This window comes from Rhamphochromis sp. 'chilingali' (genome assembly GCF_963969265.1).
Source record: "Rhamphochromis sp. 'chilingali' genome assembly, chromosome: 22".
NCBI lineage: Eukaryota > Metazoa > Chordata > Actinopteri > Cichliformes > Cichlidae > Rhamphochromis > Rhamphochromis sp. 'chilingali'.
The window spans coordinates 23,780,593-23,807,275 of NC_137950.1; the positions used below are offsets into that span (position 1 = coordinate 23,780,593).

Sequence of the window (26,683 nt, forward strand, 5' to 3'; positions counted from 1 at the left end):
GTACGCAACAAAAGCTTATCATGCAGAATCTGAATGAATATATGATCACAGTACATTTCTGAAATAAATTATTTTTCAATGTTAACCGTTCTGGTATTGAATTGTGAAATGTAAAGGGGAGATGGGAGGAAGGGAAACATGCAAACAGTGGTGTTAAAGGGACTTTTTCAGACTAGGCAGAAAAAAAGGCCTTCGTTTAGAAGCAGTAACTCCAACTTTTGCCACAAACCATGACCACATGACCTCTGTAGCTGTGCCACAGTAATCAGCAGATTTCCATTTTCAGTAGCACCCATCTAATCTATTTCCTCTGTAAACCTTCTCAGGCACTCTAGCACAGTAAATAACATACATGGTGATCACAGTAATCTCTTATTCATTCTTATTCAGCTCTAAGTGTGTGCATAATCAACTGATTTCAACATTATTGAGGACCTATGTGCAAATCGTACCACACCCATTGATCACTATCTACTCCATTCCTCTTGTGTGTCTGTTTAAATCTTTCACAATGCCAGTCGTTTAGTTGTTGGCTTACTTCCCAGATCCAGTTAATTGGTTGGTAAACTCTGAATATGCCAGAATATGTGGTAAACACACCAAAACAGCAAATGTTTGAAGACTTTACGTTAACTTTCCAATCTTTGTAGCTTTTAGAATAAAGAAAAAGACTGGACTGATAGACCTCTGAAGCTTCCCTGAGTATCACGCGATGTTGGGCCACATGCTACGTCTAGACATGGTTTCTTCAAACTGGGCATCATGGTTCGTGGAATCACCTGAGTAGTTTTTCTTCAGACACAGAAAGTAGTCCCTTGCTTTCTATTGAAAAAAATGGCCATTGTGCCTCTAAACATGACACAAAAATTTCTGCAAAGTGCAGCGAATACTATTTACTGTAACATGTGATAAAAACCTTAAAAGAAAACAGAGTGCACAACGCCAGAAGCAGTCTGTTTACAAATGAGTTCTGTAAGCACTTGGGATCTGTCCATGGCTAATTATTTAATTAAATCACATCTAACCTTGTGTTACTCAGGGTAGAAATAAATTGGATCATTGAAGATTCTTTGAAATGCTGTTATCTGGTTACAAAGTCCCATCCTGACTTCTTCAGCTTTCTCCTGGTTTCCAGATAACCACAAGTGAGATAACTCAGTCGGGCCTTTGACCCCTGTGACTATACATTAAGTGATACCAATATCTACTCAGGACATAGGTGATGCACTGAAAATATATGTGCAAACATTATATGCAGTAATACAGAAGCACATGTACAGTGTCAGATGGTGTTAGATGCTAATTGTATCACAGTCAGTCACTTGATCCAATGCTAACCTACTAACCACATAGGCATGAGAAGAGAGGAGATTAGATGGGATAGGATTGGACAGGGAATTGGAACAAGAGCGTCCAGAGCACTAATCCCTTTTTTGAAAACACATGGGAAATTTCCCTCCAACAGAAGAATCACAGACCGGAGGTTTTTCACTTGTTGAAATGTTCATTTCCTTCTGTCTCTCTCTTTCTTCTACCCCTCAGGAAATGACTGACAGATAAGAGTGAGTTGGTGGTCCCTTTTTAAAAAGGGAGCCCAAGGTGCTAAATAGCCCTGATGAGTTTGAGAACCCTCAGTTGGAATATTAAAGGATTCAGACAGAAGGTGTAGTTCAAAGGAGTTTGAAACCCTGAATTTAATTGCCTCATTTGTGAGCTTCACTGAGTGTGGCTTGGGGATTTGAAGAGGATATACTGACAGTTGGAGAGGATACTAATTTCCTCTGTGCTGTTCATAAATGCCTTCCTAATGTATTCTTTGTATCAAGCTTAAATTGTTTTCTGACTTAGTGTACATTATAGGCAAGAGCAGAAAAATGGCCTCAGTCATTTCTGAAAGACCCTTTGCCCCAGAGAACCCCACTGTTCTCGCAGTTTGAAAAGACGCTAACTTTCCACAGTATGTGGGGAAAGTAAGACTTGGGAATGTGAGGCAGCTAAAAAATTGTGACATAAATTGTTTTCAGGACTCATAGTAGGTCACAATTATTTATATCTCAGTTGAGAGGCTTTTTATGAGAAAAGAGAATACCTTTTGTCCCCATTTACTGTAGTCATTTAGGCTGTGTGCAGTATATAACAAAGAACACAGAGCCACACAAGGAAGCAATAAATGAATAAGGGGCCTGCTTCAGGGAAACCTGCCATCAAAGTGTCATGTTCCTGCCTACCCTCGCTGAAGTTCTGACAGACTTAAACAGAGTATGCCGTAAAACAATACACCACTAATTGGCTCATCATGTTGAAATATAAGCCCTAATGATATTTACAGGTGGGAAAATTAGGCTTTGACAGACAGGTGGGCGTCAGTGGAGAATTAAAGTTCACACCTGAGGCCCAGCTTACTATTGTAACCACACCCACGCACACACACATGCTCATTTGTATGTGGCCTGGATGATTTACACATCAGACATTGTAAATTTGCTTTGTGGGTGTGAAATTAAAGGCCATTTTTAATGTAATCTGGAAATTGTCAGGAATAATTGGAGAAAAGGGCACTATGTCTAACCTAATTACCTCCATGGCTATTATGAGTTAGTGATCATATAAATCAATGTGCCTGGACCTTTAATTATAGTAATAGGCTACTTTTCAGTGCATTTGTTCTAATACTACAAATTAGAAAAGAGAAGAACATTAACTCCTGTTGTAATTGTGTGCTCTTGCACTAAGTGCACATTTCTGAAATTTAGCATGTTTGAAACCAATAGCAGTCATTTATGTGGTGCTAAAAGGCTAACGTGAGAAAACATACTGATTTAACCATATTAGCATGACCTTTAGTGCATTGTTATTCACCTTCTTCACAAGTTAGATGATACATTGATTCAGTGTATGTATATGATATATGAAGTTCTGTCCACTTTTAACTACTAGTCTATATACAAGCATTTGTAAACGCGAATTTTATCTACATATATATAACAAATAAATGAGTCTAATACGTTTTTTTTTTTTTTTTAAAGCTGTTATTTTATGGAGCTAAATATGGGTGCAACATTACAGAACAGCAGATTTCCTTGTTTCATAACAGCAAGCAAGATTTTATTATTTTTATCTGTGTTTAGATCATGGTTTAGATGTGCCAGTAGGCAAATTCTGTTGCATTTGGGCATAGCAGAGTTTGGCTATAACCAGTTTCCCCTGCCAGCCTCATTTCTAAGGTAGCCCGTGCGGTACAAAAAGCCAGACGGTGGTTGCTTCTCCCTTAAGTGTTCAAATGTTTTACTTCGCAGCAACTAGTCCCTGTCAGCTAGCTTGGGGAACAGCCTTTACCACTCACTGGGTCAGGCTTGGGATACTCAAGTTGAAGTCCCAGCTATTGTTAGGCGTTGTGGATAAATGGCGCTCTGGCCCTTTAAACCGCAGCAGGAGGTGGTGCTCTCCAGCGCGGGAGGGGAGGGGGGGAGGAGGAGGAGGGCCGCTTTGTGAGCCACACAGATGCAAAGTAAACGAACGTTGGGAGCACCAGAACAGGGACCGTCCTGCCACAATTCTCTTGCTTCTCTTTCTACGGACTCATAACTAAGTTTGTGCTAACTCACCCTTCGCGGTGTTTACGGAAAGTTGAGAGGGATATAGTCTGAAACTTCGCCACCGCGTGGACCTTAAAGAAAAAGGTAACGTTTCTTCGCGGTAACCTGAGGAGTGATGTTTTGTTGTATTACACGTATCCAGGAGCTGTTCTGATGACGAGCGACGACTTTTAGTCATCTTTGGGTTGTAGCCAGTGTGTTGAGTGTAGTTTCCAGAATACTCTGTGGGGTCAGAGGAAGAGGCGTAGGTTGAAGTAAAGCCAACGGAGTGAAATCTGCATCTCATTTGAATGTCATCTGCTTCTGGACAATCAGAGCCTGGCAGTTTCATCGAGCTCCTCGGTGTCCCATATGGAGCCAAAACAATGAGCTCTCTCGCGTCCTCTGTGTCCTCCATCAGCCCGAGGAAGACTGGGAAGTACAGGGTCAAAAAAGATACAATAAAAGTAACCACCTGAGTTTAAAACATATTCAAGAGCCAACACGTTAATCTAAAGGGTGCTTTTTTAAAATTACAAATATCCTGCCTGATATGGAACCATTTTCTTGACCTATGCCACTATAGACTTTGCTGTGCTTTCAGTTTGAATAATGGCCAAAAAGCTGTGCTGAGCTAATAACTTTCGTTAAAAGTCATGGGATCTCCTGAGGTTTTTTTTTCTTTTTCAAATCCAGTTTTGTATGACTTATTAAAGTTGGATATTTTTCTTGTTTTGGGCCCAAAAACTACTCAAGAAAGGAATTAGCTGGGTTTACCATTGCAGAGAGTGACGTATTTCACATTTGGGATCCTCTGTGGTAATGTGCCCACAAACTCTGGCCTTTCATATTGTAAATAAGAGCAACTAACTCAATGAAGCAGCAGATATCCCAGAGTTAAAACTAGGTTGCAAAGTCTAAGAAAAGTGTCCCAAATAACTATATTTGGCTACAGGACGGGTCATGATTTAATCAGAGCAAGGGGCAGATGGTTGCATGAGCATCAGTTCTCTTCAGTGAGAATTACGTAACATTAATACCGCTGCTGTTGGATCTCAGTGAAATCTCTGGGAATCTAGCAAGAGCTCTACAATCTAAACAGCTATTTTCACCCCATCTTTGGCAGGCATATTTGTCCACCTCCCTGGATCATTAGGGAGTTTTTTCCTGTTTGTGGTTAAAGACTTGGCACTTACCTCTTATGGTCATCATCCCGCCTGATGAACTGAGTAATTTGCTGTAAGAGTTGCCACAGTGGCTGTATACGTGCCCGGCCTCATTCATCATGCTCTAAATGAAGGCTGTATAGTGTGTGCCCGACTTTAACTACACTGTCCATAAAGTCTGCAGGTCCGTTTTATAACATTCTGTTTCATTATTCCTCACTCATCGTCAGCTCTTCACGCTTGTTAAGCTGTCAGTCTGGACAATAGTGAAAGGACGCGTTGACTGATGAGTTCAGGTCTGGTGTTGACTTTGTGTGACTATTGCCCTTGTCCTACACACAAACACAGAGCAGTAGTTAACAAGAGCCCAAAGGTTGGTCTGTTCTTGTCATTTTGCTCGATGAATCATTTACGTACTCTGCACTGATAACTCTAAATCAAAGAACTTAGACGAGTGCAAAAAACTAGACTAGACTAGAGAAATCTTGTCTTAACTCCGACACTGACTTGCCACCATCCTGCCAGCGCTGCCACTCTTTTTTTCCTGGCATCCTCTTGCGTCTCTCTGTCTTCTTTCCAGTGACAACAGTGCTGCATTACTGCACACACTTCAGGCCTTTCAGCTCCTTAGTGGATGTCTTCTCCAGGGCTGCCAGGCAGATATCTCACCATCGAGATCTATTGTGTCCACTGCACAGCCAGTAGGGGAGGGAGAGTATGTGTCATCTCTGACTGTGCTTTTTTTTTTTTTTTTTTGCTATGGAGGCTCTTTGAGTTTCCTCTGGAGGATACTCCTGCTGCGTTTTGAGGAAGCTGGCTACTTTCCCAACTCTTGGCTGTGGTGAGGTCATTACAGTTTTATATTAGAAAGAGGGTGTGCAGTAGTAGAGGTTGTGGACGTGCATTTAGACTCATGTACATGAAAACATTTACTTCAGGCAGTTTTTGTGTAGTTAGTAAAAACTGAGGGCACCTCATTTCCTTATAGACTTTCTGTTTTATTTGTGTGTCTGGGTTTCATACTACGTGACGGTTTAATGTAAGAGCAGAAACATTTTTCTTTTTGTTTTTATTAGGCGATAAATATAAATTGGTTAACCGGAGTCAGATGTGACAACTTGGAGTAATATTCCCATGCCTTAGGAAATGGCCTTGTAAATTGTTTGCTCATCTACCTTTATTCCAAGCTCCATGGGAGACTGACAGGTAATGATGAGAGAATGTCTTGACATTTGGCTCAAAGAGGGCAATTTGCAGCAAGCAAAAGGTCATTATTGAGTTATTCGTGTGAATTAATACCTTTTGGATTTACATTGAAAAAAAGCCCTCCAGAGCTTTGAAACTATGGAGGCCTGATCATTTCTGCAAAGTCTGAATCATTTCACGAGTGACGCATGTGCACATTTTTTAAGCTGTTCTTTCTGGTTATGTTGAACTCCCCAAGGAAAGTTGCTTTGTCTCAGACAATTACAGGATTCACCCCACCTGCAAAGAAAGCAATGAGGTCTTTGAAGAGCAGTCATGCTGAGGATGTTTGACTTAACCTTTGAACAGACTTGATATGAAAAGCAACAGTTTAATATTTTATCAGTGTCTTCAGGTTTTTGCAAATTATAGTTAACTCTGAATGTCAGAAAAGAAAAAACAAATTCATCAGAGACCATCATTGTCTTATTTGATGGCAGATTAGAGGGAAAAAGTACGAAATTGTTCACATAGAAACTTGGACATGTAGACATATTTTGTAGCATCAATGTTCTAGAAATAATTGCATAAACATTTAGCAACTTGAACTAACCTGAAACAGTGATACAACAGTTTTGTTTTTTTTGTCATTTCATTTCACATGACATATCTTTTCTCAGAAGAGTGTGCTCTCTTTTCTTTCGAAACAGCCCCTATGCACCTGACACCCCATCACCATGCCTATGCCTTTTTTTTGGTTATCAATGTAACCTAACCAGTTCAACGGGAAAAACGTTTTACTTTGCGTTGCTAAACACTAAAGTCATTTTGTCCTCTCCCAACAACAGGCTGACAGCATAGAGTAGATTTCAAAATCTGTCACGCAGTAGTACTGTATGTTTTGGCACAGTATGATCTCGTTTTTGCATCACCTGTCACTGTTGATGTCTTAAACTCAATTGTTTAAACTGTGAAACCAGTCTGGAAAATTGGCACGCGTGACGCAAGGCATTTCAAAACTGCTGAATGTGGCCGGCTTGACTCGATCCCATGTTGCAAAGTTTCAGAACACCCTCTTTGGTTTCAGTTATGTTGAAGAAGATAACAAAACAATACCCAACATCAGGGTGATTGGCGTGTCCAAATCACATAATCCAAAATCCTGTTGTTGAACCAGTGTGGTTACACAAATCTACTTTGCAAGATGTGTTGCAGCAACTTTTAAACAAGGTAATTATTTTTCTTCCAGTTACACACTGGTATGGGTACCTTGGCTGCCAATACAGGGTACTGATCCAGCACCAGTGTTAGATTAATAAAGCTTTTCCTTACTGAGAGGAAAGGACTGGGAGTTTTGCTTTATGTCTAAGACAGCATGAGGGTCAATTGAAAGATTACTTTCCTAACTTCAAATTTAAATTTAAAATGTAGCAAAAATGTTTTTTTAATGGTCTTTTTTTTTAAATCTATCAACAGGACCTAGACCATAAATGGAATGATTATTTAGCTAATTTATTTGCTTTTGTCATAGTTCCGCTCAAAATAAAAGTCTTTACTGCATCTTTCTGTAATTCATGGTCTCTGTTTCACATTGAGTATACCTTCTCAAATGGATGAAGTAACAGATAAGAAGTCTTATCAGATGGTGGTTCAGTGGTTAGCTCTGTCCCTTACAACAAATGGGTCCTAGGTTCATACGGAGGTTGGATATTCTCCCTGTGTTTGCACAGGTTTTCCATGAGAGCTCCTCTTTCTCATGCCATTGTAAAAACAAAACAAAAAAACACCCTCTGTTATCACTGTCCATGTCGGCCGACGGACTGTTGACATAGGCTTGGATCATATACTAAACTACCAACCTGTTGGCTCCTGTTAGCTTCCTCCATGCTTTGTTAGCTCTTTCAGTAGCAACCAGTGCACTGCTGCTGACACATAGTTTAATATATATAGAACTCCCCAGAATTGCATTGTTACTGGGGCCTGTTGAGTTTTGCTGATCCAGGATTAAAGCTCATGATGAGGACCTCCTCATCAGAGTTGGTGATCAGGACCTGGTAGTATGCTAGTAACAGGCATAGAGTTGAATAGAAATGTGTGTAAACTACATCAGCTCTTTCAGCTGTACTGGCAACAGTGGAAGCTTTCATGCAATACAGAGTTGATCATTAAACAGTTATGATTGTATTACGTCCTTTTACTTACCCTTAATTACGGACACAGTATTGCAATTAATAGGATGTATTTCTGCACCATATGTGCCGACTCTTGTAGACTTGGATAATATAGTGTAGAAAAACAAACCAAAAATAAAAACACAGTAACTGGTGGTGTGCAGCTGGCAGTTTTTGTCATTGGCCTTTTTTACACTCCAATGAGCCATCATTGTTTTCCAGCATTGAGTGACCACAGAAACAGGTGGTTTTGGCCTTAAGCATACTAAAAGGACAAAGGAAGTATGTTGGTCACCACTGTGACTACCAGATGACAAAGTCATGCAAGGAAACCAGTTCAGGAGATGGGAACAGTCACATGAGTTGTTGTGGGTTCTTGTCATGCATATCTGATAATCCTGTGAGAATCACACATTTCCTGCCTGAGCTTATAGAGGTCCTTTTCTAGGTCAGCAGTTCTGTGTTGTGAATGGACTAGGGTGAAGTTGCAATACCTAAATTGATAAGGATCGAAGTTCCTTTGTCTCTTTGTTTTAACTGAATGTGTTTCAGTATCGTTTACATGAATCAGCTTTGAGGCCCGTCCTGTGTGAGCTTACCTGCATTAGTCTGTTTCCCTTTATAGGTATGTGCGTGTGGTTTTGGGTGTGCCAGAAGGGTTTGGTTCGCGCCTTCCTCTCTGTTGTTTTGTTTTCCATTGTGCTTTGTGTGTCTTTGCTGGCTTCTCAGTTACAAATACAGTTTGTCTAAATCCAAACTGGGAGCTAGTGAGATGTGTGTATATACTTGGGTTTTTGGGGGGTGGGGGTTGTATGTGGATGTGTGAGACTCTTGAACACATTTGTGTTAGTTCACACTTAGTGGCTGATGGACTTTAAACTTATTGTTCACACCCACAGCAGGTTGAGTGTATGCACTCTACTAATTAAGACTTTATGCTGCCAGTTTCCAGGGAATCAAAGTTGTTATTTGAGTGCCAAATCAAAGTAGTATGCCAAATGTCTTTAAGAAAACCAAATCAAAGAAAGACGAACTGCAGTAAGATGACACCGATGATACTTGAAAGGTTTTTACTGAGAAAATCAGGTGGTGATGCATGAAAGCTCTTAGGTTTTGGCTCTTCTCTCGTCTGGCTCATAGATAAACAGAATTTATTGTTACGATTTTTTTCCTAAATTGTTAAACTTGAATCTCAAGTTCGTTCTGACCCAACTCCCAATTATATTTAATTAGATTATTGCACTGACTAATCATTTATCTCAGTTACCTTACCAATAAACAGTGTTGGGTAAGTTACTTTAAAATAGTAACTTAGTTACATTACTAGTTACTTCTCTCAAAAGTAACTCAGTTACTTCAAGTTACTCGTTACTTTCAAAGTAACTAGTTACTAGGGAAAGTAACTTTGGTTTTACTCAGAATTCTCTTGTTAATGTGTTTCTTCCATAACTTTGCCAGTCTTCTAGCTTGCTTACTTGCCACAAGTGCACTGTGCCACCTACCAATAGAAAGGAAAAGATAATGTGCATATTTCCACGAGAGAAATCCCACGCCTGGACCGTTGTTGACCGCCGCCATGATTCTAGCCTACGTCACAGCGTCATGTGCGCCTTTTACATCCAACACAAAAACTGCAGTCGTGGTGCTTTCGATTGTACTCAGAACTCGGAAATTCTGCCTTCTGAATAGGAAGATGTAGGCAACACCAGACTGCAGATGAGCTGCATACAGAGCTGGACTGGGACAGAAAAATCATCCCGGGCATTTTGACTAGAGACTGGCCGCCATTATAGCAAAAATCATAAAGCCTTTGAATGAAAACAAACACTGTTGTGACAGTGATGTTCACTGTTTTGATGGTATATATGTATCAATCTATCAATCGTTTGTTGTAAGATTCAGATAATTATTTTTTTAAAAGCGAGACATTTTAAATGAGAATAAGAAAGAAAAGTATTTCTTTGTGCCCCCCTTTCCCTATTAATGCCCTACATGCCCCCCTGGCCACACTTTGCTAGACCTGCCCCTGCACAGTTACCAGCTGTCAGCTGCTTAGAAAAGGATCCTGGGGTTATTTGTCTCTCAGAAACAGTTCATAACTTCCCTTCAACTCATTCATGTCACCTAAAAGGTAAACCTGTTTCTCCATCACCTGTTCAGCTCTGATGATCCAGTAAGGACATCTCCTGGTTTCATCTTCATGTTTCCCTCTTACCAGATAACCAAACCGACATCCTGACCAGCAGCTTTTTTGCAGCTGTGGCTCCAGCAAACATCAGCTGATACTAGAAATTAATATTAAATAAATTCTAACAGCAGCTGATCAAGCTTAAACGTGCTGCTGTTGTTTAGCGCGACATCCGCTGGTTTCCTCTTTCTGCGCAAAGTGAGCGATAAACAAACAAGAGAGCCGATCAGCTGATCATTGATCAGTTTCATGATTGAAGTAGAAACGGGAGAGGGAGGGGAGAGGATGAAAGGAGAAGAGGCAGCTGTGCAGCAAAGACACAGAGTAACTCCAGCTTTGTGTCTTTTTCATTGTAGCTGAATTACGGGACAAACTGTTCCTTTTCACCTCAATAAGAAACGCGTAATATTTTCTCTGAATACCAGACGGGAAGGTTGGCAACTCTAATAACTTATGAACAAAATAAAGTTAAACATCATTAACTTCATAGCACCCACCCAGCTGTATAGAAACTCCGTCATGCTAGCTAGCACGCAGTACGGAAAAAGTCAGAATAACGAAAATAAACTCCACCTAAACTTGGTTCATATCTGACCCAGAGAGACTGCAGGTCATAACTTCTTACCTGAAGTGCAGTTCACACTTGGACCGGCGGCCGCCTCGGGTCTCTTTTCCTTCTGCGTCCCCTTTCCCTCATCCACCTGCTGGCCTCCACCACTTGCTAATGTTACTGAATCTGTGGAAGCTCCGCGATAGCCACCACACGAAGTAACGAGTAACGACCCTATCTAAATCCCAGTAACGAGTAACGCGTTCCTGATTTTGGCATAATAACTAGTTACCGTGCTCGTTACCACAATAATAACGTAGTTACTGTAACGCGTTATTTAATAACGCGTTAGTCCCAACACTGCCAATAAATGACCTTGATGCATTATTTAGCTCTTTATTTATATTGGCAGTCACGTAGGATGATGATAGGGCGCTTTGGCTATGACGATTGCCCAACCCTTGAGGAGCAACTGAGATGTAATTTATCCTTGTGTGCTAGTTGGACATTCCTGAAGAGTCACTCTGGTAAGAACTTAAACACATGCTCACTCACAGCAAGCACAACATCTACACACAGCACTAACAAAATCACAGTGGATGCAGGTAAATCAAGGAAGGGTGCAATTAAGCTTACAATATGCTTCAGGAGTGCAGTAGCTGTGTACCGTGTTCCAGTTTTTATCTCTGTTGTCTTGTTATGGCATTTTTCAGCTTCTCAGCTGTTGTGAATTGCTATTATCTGGTTGAAGTGACTATGTTTGCGGGCTTGGGTGTTCTCTTTGGTCAGCGAGTGTTTAGCCTGCTGCAGTCGGTGTCATTAAAGTGAACACCATGGGGGTTTATTAACTCATCTTGTTTGTCAGGGCTCTCTGCTTAAGGTCTTTATAGTCAGTTTGGGTATTTGAGTTTAGCAAGGAGGCTGCTGATTTAAAAAAAACAAAAAAAAAAAGTAACAAAAAAAAGCCACAAGCTGCTGATAAGTTGACGCAGAGCAGAAAACGGTCACTTATCTTTCAGTCCCATTGAGAGGCCTACTGCTGCTTTTACCAGAGAGTGTGTGCGGATATATGCGTTGAGCTTGGCTGTCTGGCACTAGATTATCTTTTTTAATATAGTGCCAATTTTTTTTATTTTTGTTGGGGTTTTCCCCAAGGTCTCATTTTTAAAACAACCAGCCAATACGGCATGTAAGCTGTTTAAACTTTCTAAGTATAGTGTAAGCCAAATGTTACAACAAAGCATTACTTTCCCTCTTTGTCATCTACAAAACAATCCTCAGTTGAAATTCTGCATCGTTTCACGATCCAGCAGCTATTGGACAGTTAATTCAACCACTTGGCTCAGATCCTGACCTCTGGTACCAGGCGTGAATGCTGTCTATTTGTTAGAGACTGATGGGGAGGATTTTGGCGATTAATTAGACATGTACGCTCACGTGCGCATACACACACACGCACACAGAGTATAGTTCAAGCCATCCACAGTAGGCATAATGAGGGCTTGGGTACATTTCATGCAGGACACGGTGAAAGAACGTCTGTCACTGCGCTGGCATGACTGAGTGAATCCAATGTGGTGACACCCTCCGCCGCCCTTTGAGGATGTGTTTCTCTTCAGTGAATCCATCTGTGCCTTCCCTTTTTTGCACAAGTCCCTGAGGTAATATTGCTTCACATGGGAAAGGCTTTACTCCCTCTAATTTTTACTCTAGATATTATTCATACACCAAGAGGGGGGTGTATATATATATATTTTTTTCCCCCTCAAAACAAACTCTCGGTAGACTTGTTTGGGCAGAGGCTTATTTTTTAATCAAGGAGCATGTTCATTATCTATCTGTTTGATTATGAGCCAGCCTTTTTCTCTTCTCTCTTTGGCTGGGGCACAGCATGGCAGCCCACCCAGTATTTGCTGCTTTGTCCAGCCATGCAGGAATAACAGATTTATAAAAGGCCAGTTTGACTGGAAACACAAAGAATCATTTGGAAGTTTGTCCTGTGCTTCTGGATATCAGGATTTGTAAAGACTGAAAATAAATTCATTTGGTGTTTGTGTCACAGGAAGTGTTGGGGTCGTAACTGGAGGTTGTGCCATACACCCTAAGGAACTGTCGCAGTGCAGAGGGCTAGTCCAGACATGCTGGTTTTATTCGCTCACGCTGAAAAGGCTGCTCTTAATCCTCTTGTGTTTTTGTTTTTGCCTGGGTGGCAGTGGGGCCCTGGAGGCTGATACTCCACAGTTTCCACACACACAGGTGGTGGTACTTTGGCAACAGTCATGCGGATGTAGGTATGTCTTTGTGTCCTGGTTGTTTGAACTCCTGAAGGCTTTTTACATGAAGCACTCAGCATTTCAGGAGTGACCTGAACAACTCATCTTTGACCTCTGTGTAAGCCCATTGTCTGCTTGTTTCAGGTTTCAAGTATCTTTAAGCTGTTGTGTTGCTTAAATCTCAAGTTCAGATTGCACAAACCATATTTGTATTTTGATACTGGCACAATTGCTTTCTTTTAGGCTTCTGGTAAATCTTGACCAAACTATACCTCATATCAATTTCTGCTTCTGTTCTCTTATTACAGCTTAACAAGGTTGCTGTGTATATCATGACAAAACCTAGCACCCCCTATATTATATGACCTCAATGCATGTTTATTGCACATACACCCTTTAAAATAAAAACAAAGGTATTCTTTAGGACTTTCTTTGTTCTGTAATTTGTTACAGTACAGTAGAAATGCATTACGTAAGCATAACCCATTGAAGCACATACAGCATTTTGCTAATCAATGCATTAGAAACGGCACAGAAGAGCTGTTATTGAAAAAAGGCTTTGTTAGTATTAAGTGATTATGACCATTGTATGGATTTTAGGCCAAATAAACAGCATTTCCTAATTCAAAGACAGTCTTTCAACAGCACAAGTCTGTCTGGCTGGAATTTGATGAAACTATACATCAATGATTGTTTGAAACTGTGGTTGTCAAACTTTTTCCACCACACGCCATATGGCATGGAATAAATACACAACTCAAAACGTATAAAAATATAAGTTAAGTGAAAACAGGTCAGCATAATAGCATCAGTAAACTCTTGGTTATGTTTCCTTCCCTGCATAAATCGTATTAATTCAACTTAAGTAATTTTCCCAAATGCAGTCTGGACCTGAACTTTCTAAGACATTGCCCATCGGAGATACGTGTGGGAATACAAATATTCAGTAAAGTCAGAAGGGTCTTAAACCTTCAAGCTCTGGATGTCCAGTAGCAGGCATGTGACACTGACACATTCCAGTGAATTCACAGCGAGTACGCTGGTGTCATACAGTGCGTCCTGCCGTCTGCATGCTCTACCCACGCAGCACAAATGTCTAAACCCTACAAAGTATTTCCTCTAGTGACGGGGTGTCTCAAGTGGACCTTCTCCTTACTTCAGACTAGGGCTGCCACAAACGATTATTTTGATAGTCGACTAGTCACTGATTATTTTTGCGATTAGTCGACTAATCAGATCATCATCCATTGGACGTAAAACGTACAGCTTATTGCACCAGCAGCATCTGGTCTTATATAACTATCATTAGCTTACAGCTTGTAAGTGTTTAAGATATGTGCTAACTAAAAATAAAGACAAGATGATAGTTTATTAAACTTTAATGAAATTTACAGATTGTTTCGGTGAAGTTTAATAAACTCCTTGCTATCTAAAATATAACAGGACACCGGAGTATATTCTCGAGCATCTCACACTTCTGATAATCAGTTTTCTGCTTGACGTTTATTCAGCTGTGTAAAAACTATAATTTAATCTCAGCCAAACCGATTTACTCAGGAACAAATAAAACACTGAAAAAAGCCAAACAATAACATTTTGAAGTTATCTAAGTGACTTATATGTTTAACCTGAGTAGCGAAAGACGGCGGTGGGTTTGAAAACGATTTGCCGGGAGTCCAGTGTTCTCAGTGAGCCTTGACCCCGGCTCGCTATCGAGCTAGTGGGTAACAGATGTCTCCGAAAACGTCGGAGCGCTTTTGAAAATATGTGATGTCTTGATAAACTGAGCAGATATTTGAGGTTTACACAGCTACATTCTCGCCTGAAAATATGTTAAACGTTTATTTTGTGACCCAAAAAGAATAATAAGAGTTAATATTAAAACTAACTAGCTGCCGCCATTGTTGGAAACTGAGCTGGGCTGTGCTATGAATTCTGGGACAAAGCTTCTTCTTCTTCGGGGTTTAACGGCAGCTGGCATCCTTGTACATGCAGTGCTGCCATCTTCTGTTTCAGTCCATTATTACACTCTTAAATCCTACTACTTATTCCTGCGTCTTTTGTGATCTTACAAAGCTTCAAACGATGCGTCGACTATTAAATCAGTCGTCAACGATTTTGATAGTCGACTTAATCGTGACAGCCCTACTTCAGACATTGTCCTGAAGTGATTCTCTCAACTTTTCTTGGAGTTCATGTGAAAAAAACTGCTTTATTTTCACTTCATATCCCTTGGGATCAGTAAAGCATAGCTCTGTGGCTACACCGAAAAAAGATTATGGGAATTCAACCAGCGCAGAGACTACAGAGACATTTGCTTGTATTTATCTAAAAATCTCAATAGCGTGTCACCCTGCAATGGTGATGCTGTGTTTCACTTTAATGTTTTTAACACTTATCAGTCTGTTTTACTTCAATGCAAAGACTTTTTGTATATTCTAACTTTTGTCTTTTCATCAGCCGAGAGAACACTTAGTGATCAACAAGAATAGCTTATGTTACAAATTTACTAGTGACAACTTGCAGACGTGCGTCTGCACAGCTCTGCCTAGAACCTGCGTGTTAGAAGTGGAATGCCATTGCAGACTCTTCAGTAAAAAAGAACTGGCTGGATAAATTTGACTCTCATTGCTTCCCTGTTTTCTCTCTGAAAAATGCAGTGAGACTTGCAAATAAGCGGGTAGAGCGTGTTCTAGACGTGCTTATATTAGTGGGATCCATTCACCATGTAATCATACTTTGTACAAGTCAGTTTCACCTGTGTTAAGTATGTATATCCTTTACTGTTGAGAGGTGAGGCCATTAGTGTCATAACATTCTGCATGTTTCTGCTCAGGATACTTTTGCTGTTTATCATGCAAGGCTTGCCTTAGAGCTAGGTAACTATAAATGAAGTTAAACAGGAAGAACAGGTTCCTTATGTGTCAGGCAGTAACAAATAAGCAAAGAAGCAAATGATAGTTTATTGTTTTTATTTGTCTGTAGCAGAGCATGCAATTGTAGAAAATCACGTCAAAAGTCTTTCATTACTGTCTTATGGTGTTAGTCAGATGTTGTGTTTTTTTATTTTATTTATTTATTTATTTTTTTAGATGCAGTTCTGATTTAGTTTTTGGGTGCTGTTTGCAGGCGGAGCAAGCCAAGCAAGGCCAAAACAAACGGCATATTTATATTTATTATTTATTATCTGTGTGGTGAGTTAAGGCAAGTAAGTAGATTTGCTTGGAGGAAACTTTGAGGCACATGAAAAAGCACCGTGAAGTCAGAGGGAGGCTTTGCTAATGAGCTGCAGTTACATGATGTGAGTCGAAATCAGACTCATACATAGTTCATGAGTTCTCCTAATCCTTTAGTTTTTGCACCATATTTAATAGTATTTTTAATTCTCTTACATGTTACAAAAACATTTTTGAACATAACCACAGAACTCACATTAATACAAATTCAAATTGCTGTAAAATAAGATAAATAATTGAATGTATTATTTTTAACTCCTTCAGCAATGTGATCTGTTTCACCTTTCAACAGTCGTTCTTCTCTCTATAACTTTTTGCTATTTCAGTGCTTTTTTTTTTTTTTTTTTTTACCCCCACGCGCCCCCCCACCCCCCCCCACCCCCCACCCCCACCCCCACACCCGTGGGAATCATCTTCACCCGTGGGAATCAGATGTTTGGTGTGAAGGTTAGAGCCTGCCAGAATAAGTGCTAATGAAATTTCCCAATCTTCTTTGTCACTTTGAGTTAAGAACGTTCCATTGTTATGCAGCTCCATTGATTAACTGATTAGCAGTGTCATAGATGGCGTTGGCTAACTTGAATATTCATTTGCATATCAATGACACTGACAGTGGGAATGAACTATAGAGACGACTCTGGGTAGTTCAAGGTTAAAACGAGCAGAAGTTTTCTTATTGCAGAGACAGCTTAGGCAGTGCATTATGTGCTTAAATATATGCTCGTTATTCTAGTATTAAAAATAACAAGGTTTGAATTTACCCTTCACCTGACTCTTTGTAATATTTGCATGAAGGCCTCCTCCACCTCGTGAAAAAAGGATAGACTGTTTCTCCATCTCACTTTAAAAAATTTAAATGGAGCCAAAGATAAAAACAGAAACTCTTATATAGTCTGCATGCCGGTTGGTTTAACATGACAGTAGCCAAGTTGTTATTGGATGAGCAGCCAAAGCCTCTTTCCCCTCTTTGTTGAGTGGAAGGAGAGAAAGTGACACAGGATAGCCGAGGACTGCAGGGCGCCTGTGATCCTAAGGATTACAAGCGTTACGCTGAGCGCTGATGAGCATGTTGGCTGTTGTGATGTCATTCTGCCCACATCACATTCTGCTGGCGACATAAAATGCTCTTAATCATTCATGGCCCTGTCACCACTTGTCTCAGTTCAAGCTAGTGCCATGTGGGACTCCATTACATAAAGGCTTTGTCACTGACTGGCACAAAAAACAAAAACCGATTCTCAACTGAAGCAAACTAACAATATCTTCATATTTTTAGGCACACTGAGTGCTCTGACACAAAGTTGTATAAGCCTTCTTTGTGTTGCATCAGTAGCTATCCAATAGGAATATGATCTTCTGTGTGAAAAAGAGCTAAAATGGAATTTTGCCCCCAGCTGGGCTGGGAGTGTCAAGTGTCAGGTCAAACTGGAATCACTGATCAACCAATTCCTTTTCAACACAATGTATGAGTAAATGCTCGGGTTTAACAGCGTTTTTGTGTTTAAATTATTTTCTATTTAGATGTCTAGACGGAGTTGTAGTTAAGCCCCATACTTCCATTTCTTTCATCTAGCTAGTAACAGTAATAAAATGAGAAGAACAAAGGGTCACCTAGAAACAGAAAACCAAACAATAAGATACTCCCGCTCGCCTATTGTGCAATGAAATCTATCTAAAAGGTCACCATTTCCTCTTCAAATACACTCTACTGATGTGAATGAAAATGAGTCCTTGAATCTGTTTGCTTTTCCAAAATAACTTTTTATAGTGCTGATAGTCATGCTGCCAATGACTTTAACAATCTAAGCATTAAATGTACATATAACTGATGACAGCATGGACAAATTTCCCCTGAGAACTAAAAAAACAAAGAAGAAACATCCCTTTTCTGTGTAAAAGAACATTTAACACTGTCACCGTTTCATATGGAGAGCATTGAACCATTCTGGAGTGTTATTTTGAAACTGAATGGTGAAAATGACTGTGTCATTTCTCATAATGTATGTTTTTACAAAGTACTGAAAGGCTAAAACTGAATATGACAGGACTCCAGGCAGGTCATGCTTCATTTTTTTTGTCACAGCCACAATAATGGGGTCTTGATGACCCTGCGGGGTTTTGAAACTATTCCTCATCAAAGACCAAGGGGCTCCCCAAGGCATAAAATGGGCCATTTCCTAGAATGACTTAAGGTGTGAGGTTTGCACCTTTTGATATTCGAGAACTCAGTGACATCTTTTATGCTGAGGTTGAATGTCTTCGAGTCACATGGCACATCAAAAGCTTCCGCCCCTCAGCTATTGCAATGTGAACTTTGTCTTATTGCCTGGCATGTGGTCACCGGGAAGGGTTAATCCATCTGAATGAGTTGATCTCTCCATGTAGGGGATAAAATCTTTCTCGCCGTTTCTGGTCAGCTTAGAGACAGGAAGCCCACTTAGTAGCCAGCGCTCAGCTCTGACGTTGCCATAGAGAAATACAAAACTTTGTGCACCAGGGAGGAACATGTAAGATGATGAGTTGTCTTTAGCGGTCAGCCACACATTCAGCAATCTTTTGTGCAGCAGATACTAATGGGGCAACTGCACAATGCATGAAATAATAAAGGGTTTACCCAATGATGGATCATACTGCATTAATTTAACAACAGTGCCTCCGCTCCGGAGGATATTGGTGGTGTTTGTTTGCTTTAAGCTATAATCTTGTAATTTGGCACCCAGTTGTGGCGTAAATAGCTTTAGTAACAGTAAGCTCTTTCCAGTTGTCACGTATATGGGTGTGAGCTTGAACTCAAATAGCTTTTTCAACAGAACAAGAAAATAAGCCTTTGGAGTACTATCCTTATTACATTTGGTCTTTGTTCAACCACTGTGAGAACAATGTGTCTCTTCCATTAGCACCAGAACTACTGAAGAAATCTTGAATGAAGGTGGTGAATATGGAAGATAAAAATGTGGCAGTGGATAGAATTTAGTACTCTTTGGGGATGATCTGTCTTTTGAAAGAAGAGCAAAAAAAAAAAGAAGAGCACTAGCTTTTATCATTTATCAAGCCCCCCTCTGTTCCCTCTAGTGCATCAGTTCCCTTTCCAATTGAATGGGTTCTTGTCAGAGATGCAAATGTTTTCATGGGTGACGTTTCTTTGGAATATTGTTGAGTGAAGCCCCCTTTCATTCATGGGGGATACGCATGCAGCCCTAGAGCGTGGGCTTCAGCGTGAGTTTGAAAACACTGAGAGTAATGGTATTTCTGTCTGGCTTAAACAATTGAAGCCATTGTTAATGTCAGAAACACATGGAGCTAGTAGACTGTAGCTAGCACATAAGTGGGTGTTTAAACCTCTTTTCCACTGCATTTCTGTTCTAAGATCATGTTTCAAGGTTTAAGTGGTTTAAGGTCAGTTTGGTCTAAGGATTAAAATTAGTTGTATAGTCATTTGGCATGGAAAAGATCAAACTGACCTGTGAAAGAATCATTCTGCTTTCCAAAGGGGGTTTCAAAACCTTTTAATCTGCTACTTTTCACCAAAGCTTTATAGACAAATGTAATAGAAGTTGCTGATATATGTTATATGAAAAACAGATTAATACGGAACAAAGTACACTGCGTGAAGTGTTCAAGTGTTGCCTACGGGGTTTAAAAAGACAAATTCCACCCAAAAAGAGAATAACATAAAAAGCAGTTTTTGGAAACTATTTATCTCTTGAAGACAGGGGAGGGTGAGAGCAAAATGTAGTCGGTCTGGAGTTTTCTGAGCTGTGCTGTAAGTCGATCCATGCTGAAGAGATGTTGTTCCTCTTCAGTCTTTTTTTTTTCTTTTTTTTTCTTCTTTCTTTTATTTCTGCCAGCTTCAACTGCTCTAGCTCACAGTATCCTGTGTCTTGCTGGTTATGTAACAGGCAGGGGCCTAAATGGGAACTAAAGCACAGCAGTGATGGCAGGCACTGCAGCCCATGAAAAACGGATCACAACAGCAGCCCTAGACTTTTAGAAAAAGCTCAAAAATGTATCAGATGAATCGAACTAATTTGAATAGGAATGAAGTTTACCATGGTAGAACTTCACAGGGGCTATTGTGACTGGGTTGGAGTAAGGTGAGGGTGCTTTGAACTTTGTACAAGAGAGCCTTTTCACGATTGCATAACACCCTTACAGTCTTCTGCACAGAAAACCTTTTAGAGTTTAGAACCACTCAAGTGAGCCTTCATTTTGAAGCCCTGGCTACCAAACTTTCCATGCTTGATGGAGATCAGAAAAGAGCATTTTATGCAATAGTGAGTAATGAGAAATGAATAGAAAGAATTCTTCAAAGCAGAATGTTACATTTTTATCTCAGTTTAATGGAATCTATTTTTTTTTTTATTACTTGTTTTCACTTTGCCTGCCATGTTGCAGAGCTACATTTAGTTTACAGAACTACTGATGTGGTTTTAATGCTCTGTATTCTCCTTCTTCTTCTTCACCACAGGCTTTTTCAACCAAGGACCAGAATGGCTCTACTCAAACACCTGAAGTTATATGTGCTTTGACAACATCCCTTACAATTGCTAAAAACTTTGAAAGGAACTCTCCTGACCACCTTCAGATCCTAATTTAAATTTTACCTGTGGATCGTTACTAAAAGACTGCCATCATGCCCATTCTTAAGCAACTGGTCAGCAACTCCAATCAGTCAAAGCGGAGGTCTCGGGCTGACCTGACCGCAGAGATGATCAGTGCTCCGTTGGGGGACTTCCGTCACACCATGCACGTGGGCCGAGGGGGCGATGCCTTTGGGGACACCTCATTTCTCAGCACCCGTTCAGGAGAACCTCCCAGGGAGCCAGACAAAAAGCAAGGCTCACCAAGTTCCAAGCCCGGGCTTCTGTCCCGTACCTTCAGAAACAGCAAGCGATCTCAGTCTGTAAATCGGGCGGACAAGTGTGAGTACAATGCGATGGCACCTTCTGCCGGCTCCTCTCAGTTTGTGAAGACTGCCATATCCCTGCCGTACCTGAACGACGAGGGTACTAACAGAGGTATCCAACTGCCAAAGAGCGTTTCCTCAAGCCCAATGAAGAAGGTGAATGAGATCGAAAGCAAGCCGTTAAATGGAGCAGCAGCTATGGCAGCCCTTGATCCAGAGCTTGAGGAACGGGATTTTGGCGAACCTACAGATTTGCCTCCATCCATGCCTAAGGGAGGTGGGATGAAGCACGCAGAGTCTATAATGTCCTTCCACATTGACCTGGGCCCTTCGATGCTCGGGGACATCTTGAGCGTGATGGAAAAGAAAGGTTGGGAGGAGGATGACCTTGGCTACGAGGAAGGCAAGGGAAGCGAGGGCCATGCTTCGCCGTCCCTCATTCCCCACATAGATGATGACGATGCAGAAGAGCGAGCCCCTGCAAGGCCTCCTCGCAGCATGTACCAGCAAAAAGCCATGGTGGATCCCTACACCCCTGAGCTACAAACCAAGAACAACCACCACAATATGGATAGCTGCTCTGTGTCCAGCTCTGGTTCTGAGGAGAAACCTAACTACCGCCTCCATGACGGTGACACGGACAGTGCAAAGTACAGTTCCCCACGTGGGGGAGAAGGAGAGAGAGATTTCACCTTCATGGACGAGGATGATGACGATGAGATTAGAGTTTAGACTTTAGCTGCCAAGAACAGTTGAAAAGGACTGTAAACATGATAAATAAGGCTTTTTCACCATGCTGTAGCTAGGGTGGGCTAAATGCACGCTACAGTGCAGACTGACTGGCTCACAAAGTGGCCCTTTTTGAAGTGTTTGGGTTTACTCATATTACTGGTAAAGTCTCAGTTTTCCCAAAAAAGTATTGTTTACCACATTTAAACCCTTAACCAAGAAGAAGCAATTGCAAACCATTAGTAAATAATATCACAGACATATCATTTTAAGAAGAGAGAAGAGATGACAGTGAGATTGGGTAATGTGGATGTGTGGTATGGATTCTGTGGAAGGATGTAGGGAAAGGATGAGGAGTGAAACCAAGATGGCGTTAGAATCCCAGTGTGTGTGAGTGAATATGGGATTTTATTTGCCAATGACACTATTTTGGCATAGACACTAAACAGAAAAAGTTATGCCTTTTTAAGAGTTTAACAGTTGATTTATGCTATTTTCTACTTTATTGTATCTGCAGTATCTGGGAGTTAGTATACAGCAGCCTGCTGCTGTTTTGAGTTGGGTAGATTATTATTTTGTTTCCATTTTTCATTGGGAATATCTGCATTCTTTAAATTCACAGACAGCTGTAATATTTATTAATTTGTTGTCATAAGGGATGGATCATTCTTAATGTGCACTCCTTAGTCTTAAAATTGTGTTGTTGTTTTTTCCAGATATCATAATTTCTTATGGGTACTAAAGACAGAACCATCTTCTTTGTTAGAGGTTGGCTGAATTGCACTTAAATACTGGCCTTAAGTAGGCAATAAATTGTCTTAAATCACTCCTGATCCCATGTTCATTACAGGGAAATGTCTTTTACAAAATCAGAGTTGGTGAAAGATTTTTTTTTTAATACAGAAAAACTGTGAATTGTCAAAAAGAGGCCTTTTGTAAGTGTTATGTGTCTTGTACTTTAAAAAAAAAAAAAAAAAGCAAGACAGGAATTGTGATTGTGGTAAAATATGTGTGTCTGTCATGCCTCTCATTCCGCTTCTTAGCTGAAGTAGGATTAGCAGGTCAGTGGAAAGATGTAAGACATTTGTGAAGGGAGTTGCCACCATATAATTACATTTAAGCATTTATGCTTCTGTCAAAAGCATTCCCTCTCTCTGTACATGTGTCCAGGCTTGTCTCTGAGAGCAGAGAAAGGATGTAGCATGTTTAAAGTGTTATTAGAGGACTGCTACTTAACAGATGGGCATCAGGTATGTCTCTGAGCAATGAGAAGGATATTTACTTCCCAAAGTGGACCCAAAGGTGATAATACTCAACTCCTTTACCCAACCAGAATCACATAGTAGGAACAGATGATTAAATCAACCAATCATCTGGCTTCTCCCAGTCTACTCATTAAATGTGCGAGAATATTGGCCCCCGACCAGCTGGAACTGCTCCAGAAACAGATAGGTGGGCTGTTTCCCTTTGGCTTTTTTTGTGTTTAGTTGGTTTCACTCGGTAGGCTACTCCAGATTACTTTCAGCTAGAGCTGGGCGATAGAACGATAACGATATGTATCGCGATATAACTTTTACTCGATAGAGAAATTAAGCTATCGCGATAGACCTCGCCGCTCTTGTCCTCTTAAAAAAAAAAAAAAAAAGGTCAGCCAATCCAAATTAAGTAGCGCAGAGCCGAACCAATCACAGCCGCAGCGTCACGTCGCGTGACTTGTTACGTACAGAACAAGTGCCAAGCCGCACGTGTGTTTGTTTGGGAAGCAGCCAGCGGGTAATGGAGCCAGCGCGTAATGGAGGAAATGAGTGTGCCGACTAGAAAAATCCACCGAGTGTGACCGAAGAGAAAACAGATGATGGTTCCAATGCCGGAGAGATTGTCGAACGGAAGAGCCATAGAAGTTCCATAGTGTGAAGGTATTTCGGCTATTTCAAGTCTGACAAAAAACAGAGTAGCGTGCACTGTAAATTGTGCCGAAAGCAAGTCTGGAAATACAATAAACTGGTGCATGCGTCACACTGTGCGCCACGTTATTGTTTCGGTGAAATGAATTTCTACAATACTGTTACTGTTAATTCTACTCTCTGCAGTGTTTAAATGCTTACATATACACACAGTTACTGTCCCTCCACACATACGACTCTGTTCTGCTTCTATGCCCCAGCTTTGTTTACTTTTTCCCACCGAGGCTTCTAGACTTCTGATTGGCCAACATTTCTGCACGGTTAGGAATCTAGCGCCACCTGCTGCTTTGGCATGTTCATAGCAGCGTTTTCTTTCATTTCTCCCTTTATGTGTGGACGGGATTATTTTTTAAAACGAAAACGGAAAATCTCCGTTTTCAAAAATACCCGTGTACGTGTGGACGTAGCCTCAGTCTCTGACTGGAAGCGCTAATTCGTCATTCGGCTTTTGTCAGACTAAAGTAACTGTTAAAACTGTTTGAAAAGCTCAGCTATACAACAAGGAGAGATTGAGAATTTCCTTTTAGTTCTCAGTTTATTTGATATTGACAAAAGTTAGTCAGTTTTGTCTGTTCTTCTGTAAAACAAACTAAGATTTATTTTTAGAATTAATATTTTGTTTCTAAGTGGAATTGACAATTTAGTCTGTTTCGTTTGTTCTATTTTGAAACTTAAACGCTTTAGCGGCTGCCTTTTGTGTAGTTTGCAATATTTGCCTTTATCTATCTGAAAAAGTCTCATGTTCCTTAAGTACATCTACCCTGTTGAACTTATTATGGGAAATAAATATTTAAATAAAAACAAGCTGCTGATTATTTCACATTTTACTTGTGAGCAACGGCACATTTAAATCTTACAAATATAATTATTTGTCTTATATCGTGATAGATATCGTTATCGCCTGAAATGAAAAAAACATATCGTGATATGAAAAAATCTCATATCGCCCAGCTCTACTTTCAGCTATAAATTACACAGAAAGAGTGCGTACTTTACTTTCTTGTATCCATGATTAATGTCTGACCTTCTTCTATTATTTCGTGTTTTTAAAAAAAACTAATTGCCACATTTGACAAATGTTAGCTTGGAATTTCCTGTTGTGGCACTGATGCAGGGTTGTGTATATAGAATCAGGATGCTGTGCCATTCTGTTCTGGGTTGTTGTAATGTTTTGGAACACTATGTGCCCGTATAGATTGCAAGACGTTCTGAAACTGAAGGCGATCCTGAGGAAATTGCCAAGTATGTTAACTATATTGTTGGATAAGGTATAGAAGTCCTGAGTGGGGAAAAAAAGTGGGTGTCTGTTTTTCTTTTTTTTAATGCATGATCCAAAATGTTTTCTTATGCCAGGGTATTTTAAATTTATTTTGTAGGAAGTTTGTTTTTGGGTTTCTAACATATTTTCACTCAGTCGATTGGGGTGGAAATAAATTGGAAACATTTAATTGTAATTTTTCACTTTGATTTTCATTTTTCTGTTACATTCTGGTTGTAATTGGTTGGTTTTTCAGCATCAAAACTACTGGTTAGTTAAATGAAAGAAATGTGGCCCTGGCAGAACTTTTCTTTTTCCTTACTTTAGTGGAAACCTTTCTCTTCACCTGTCTCACAGATGTGGGGGGAAAAAATCACTCTGAAAGATTACACAGACAACACCTTAATTTTCAACTCCTCACTTGCCTCTCAGGGCTTCTGTAGTAATGTTAGCAGCACATTGGATTTAGTTTTTTTCTACTTCTGTATAGATATGCATTATAGACCTCTTTTTATATTTCAGTGTATATGGGCCAAATCTTAGGATGTCTTCTGTTGATCAGTTTTGTAACATGTAGTGTTTGGGGTGATGCAATCCCTTTTGTTCATCTCCAAGACGTTTGCTGTTATCTTTTGATAAAATAATGTACATATAGGTAGTGCCATCAGCGATTACAGTAAACAAGCTTTGTTACCAGCAGTGTGACTATGAGATCCTACTAAGCAAACAGACAAATATTGGATTTAACATGATATGGTACATATGTGGTCAGATTGTGTTTGCATTGCGACATTTTCACAGCTGTCTGCAACACCAGACAGTATATTGCTGTAGATTTTGGAAGACATAAATAGAAAATTGTGGAAAAGTACACAAAATTATGCTAAAATACTTAATGTATTTTTAGCATAATGATCTTAACTTTCGGGCATTTGTTGTGTTTCTCTGTGGGAAACTCCTAAGTAGGCCAGAATAAACCATGTAAAAGAATTTGCAAACACACTCTGCCCCAGGTCTGCTTAGAAGTTTTTCATTCCCTGACAGCAATGGTGTGGGGAGTGGGGAAAAAAAAAAGAGAGAGAGAGAGATAAGAACTGCGTAAGACAGCTGGCTCAAAGTTCAGCTAAAGAATGTTTCCTTTTTTTCCCCACTGGCTTTAGTGATATGCCAAGTATGTACTGTTTTCTTTCCCTGTTCCATATTCTGGTTTTACAGTATATTAATATATTTATCTTCACTTTTCTTTCTTTGAAATAACTTCTATATTTTTCAATAAAAGAGAAAGCTGATAATCTTTTACTGTGATCAACTTTCTTTTGTTTCATATTTGCAAATCTGTCATCGCAGGCTGCGTAATTTTCAAACTTTTTAAATGTGTAACATTGGGCACAAAACAGGCAGAAAGCTCAGTATAAACTGTGCCGTCTACTGCAAGGTCCGATTTCAATGAGGGAACTGCAGAAAGAGCCAAATCCACAGTTT

At 40.1% G+C, this 26,683-nt stretch overlaps 1 protein-coding gene across 1 annotated transcript; it reads left to right on the forward strand.

Annotated features, from left to right (window-relative positions):
- The first annotated feature begins 3,453 nt into the window (after positions 1 to 3,453).
- cdc42ep4b (CDC42 effector protein (Rho GTPase binding) 4b) lies at positions 3,454 to 26,498 on the forward strand. Its single transcript, XM_080874036.1, has 2 exons — positions 3,454 to 3,680; positions 20,813 to 26,498. Exon 2 carries the CDS (start codon positions 20,978 to 20,980, stop codon positions 21,980 to 21,982), a length of 1,005 nt encoding a protein of 334 aa, XP_080730162.1. The 5' UTR covers positions 3,454 to 3,680; positions 20,813 to 20,977; the 3' UTR covers positions 21,983 to 26,498.
- The last annotated feature ends 185 nt before the right edge of the window (positions 26,499 to 26,683 follow it).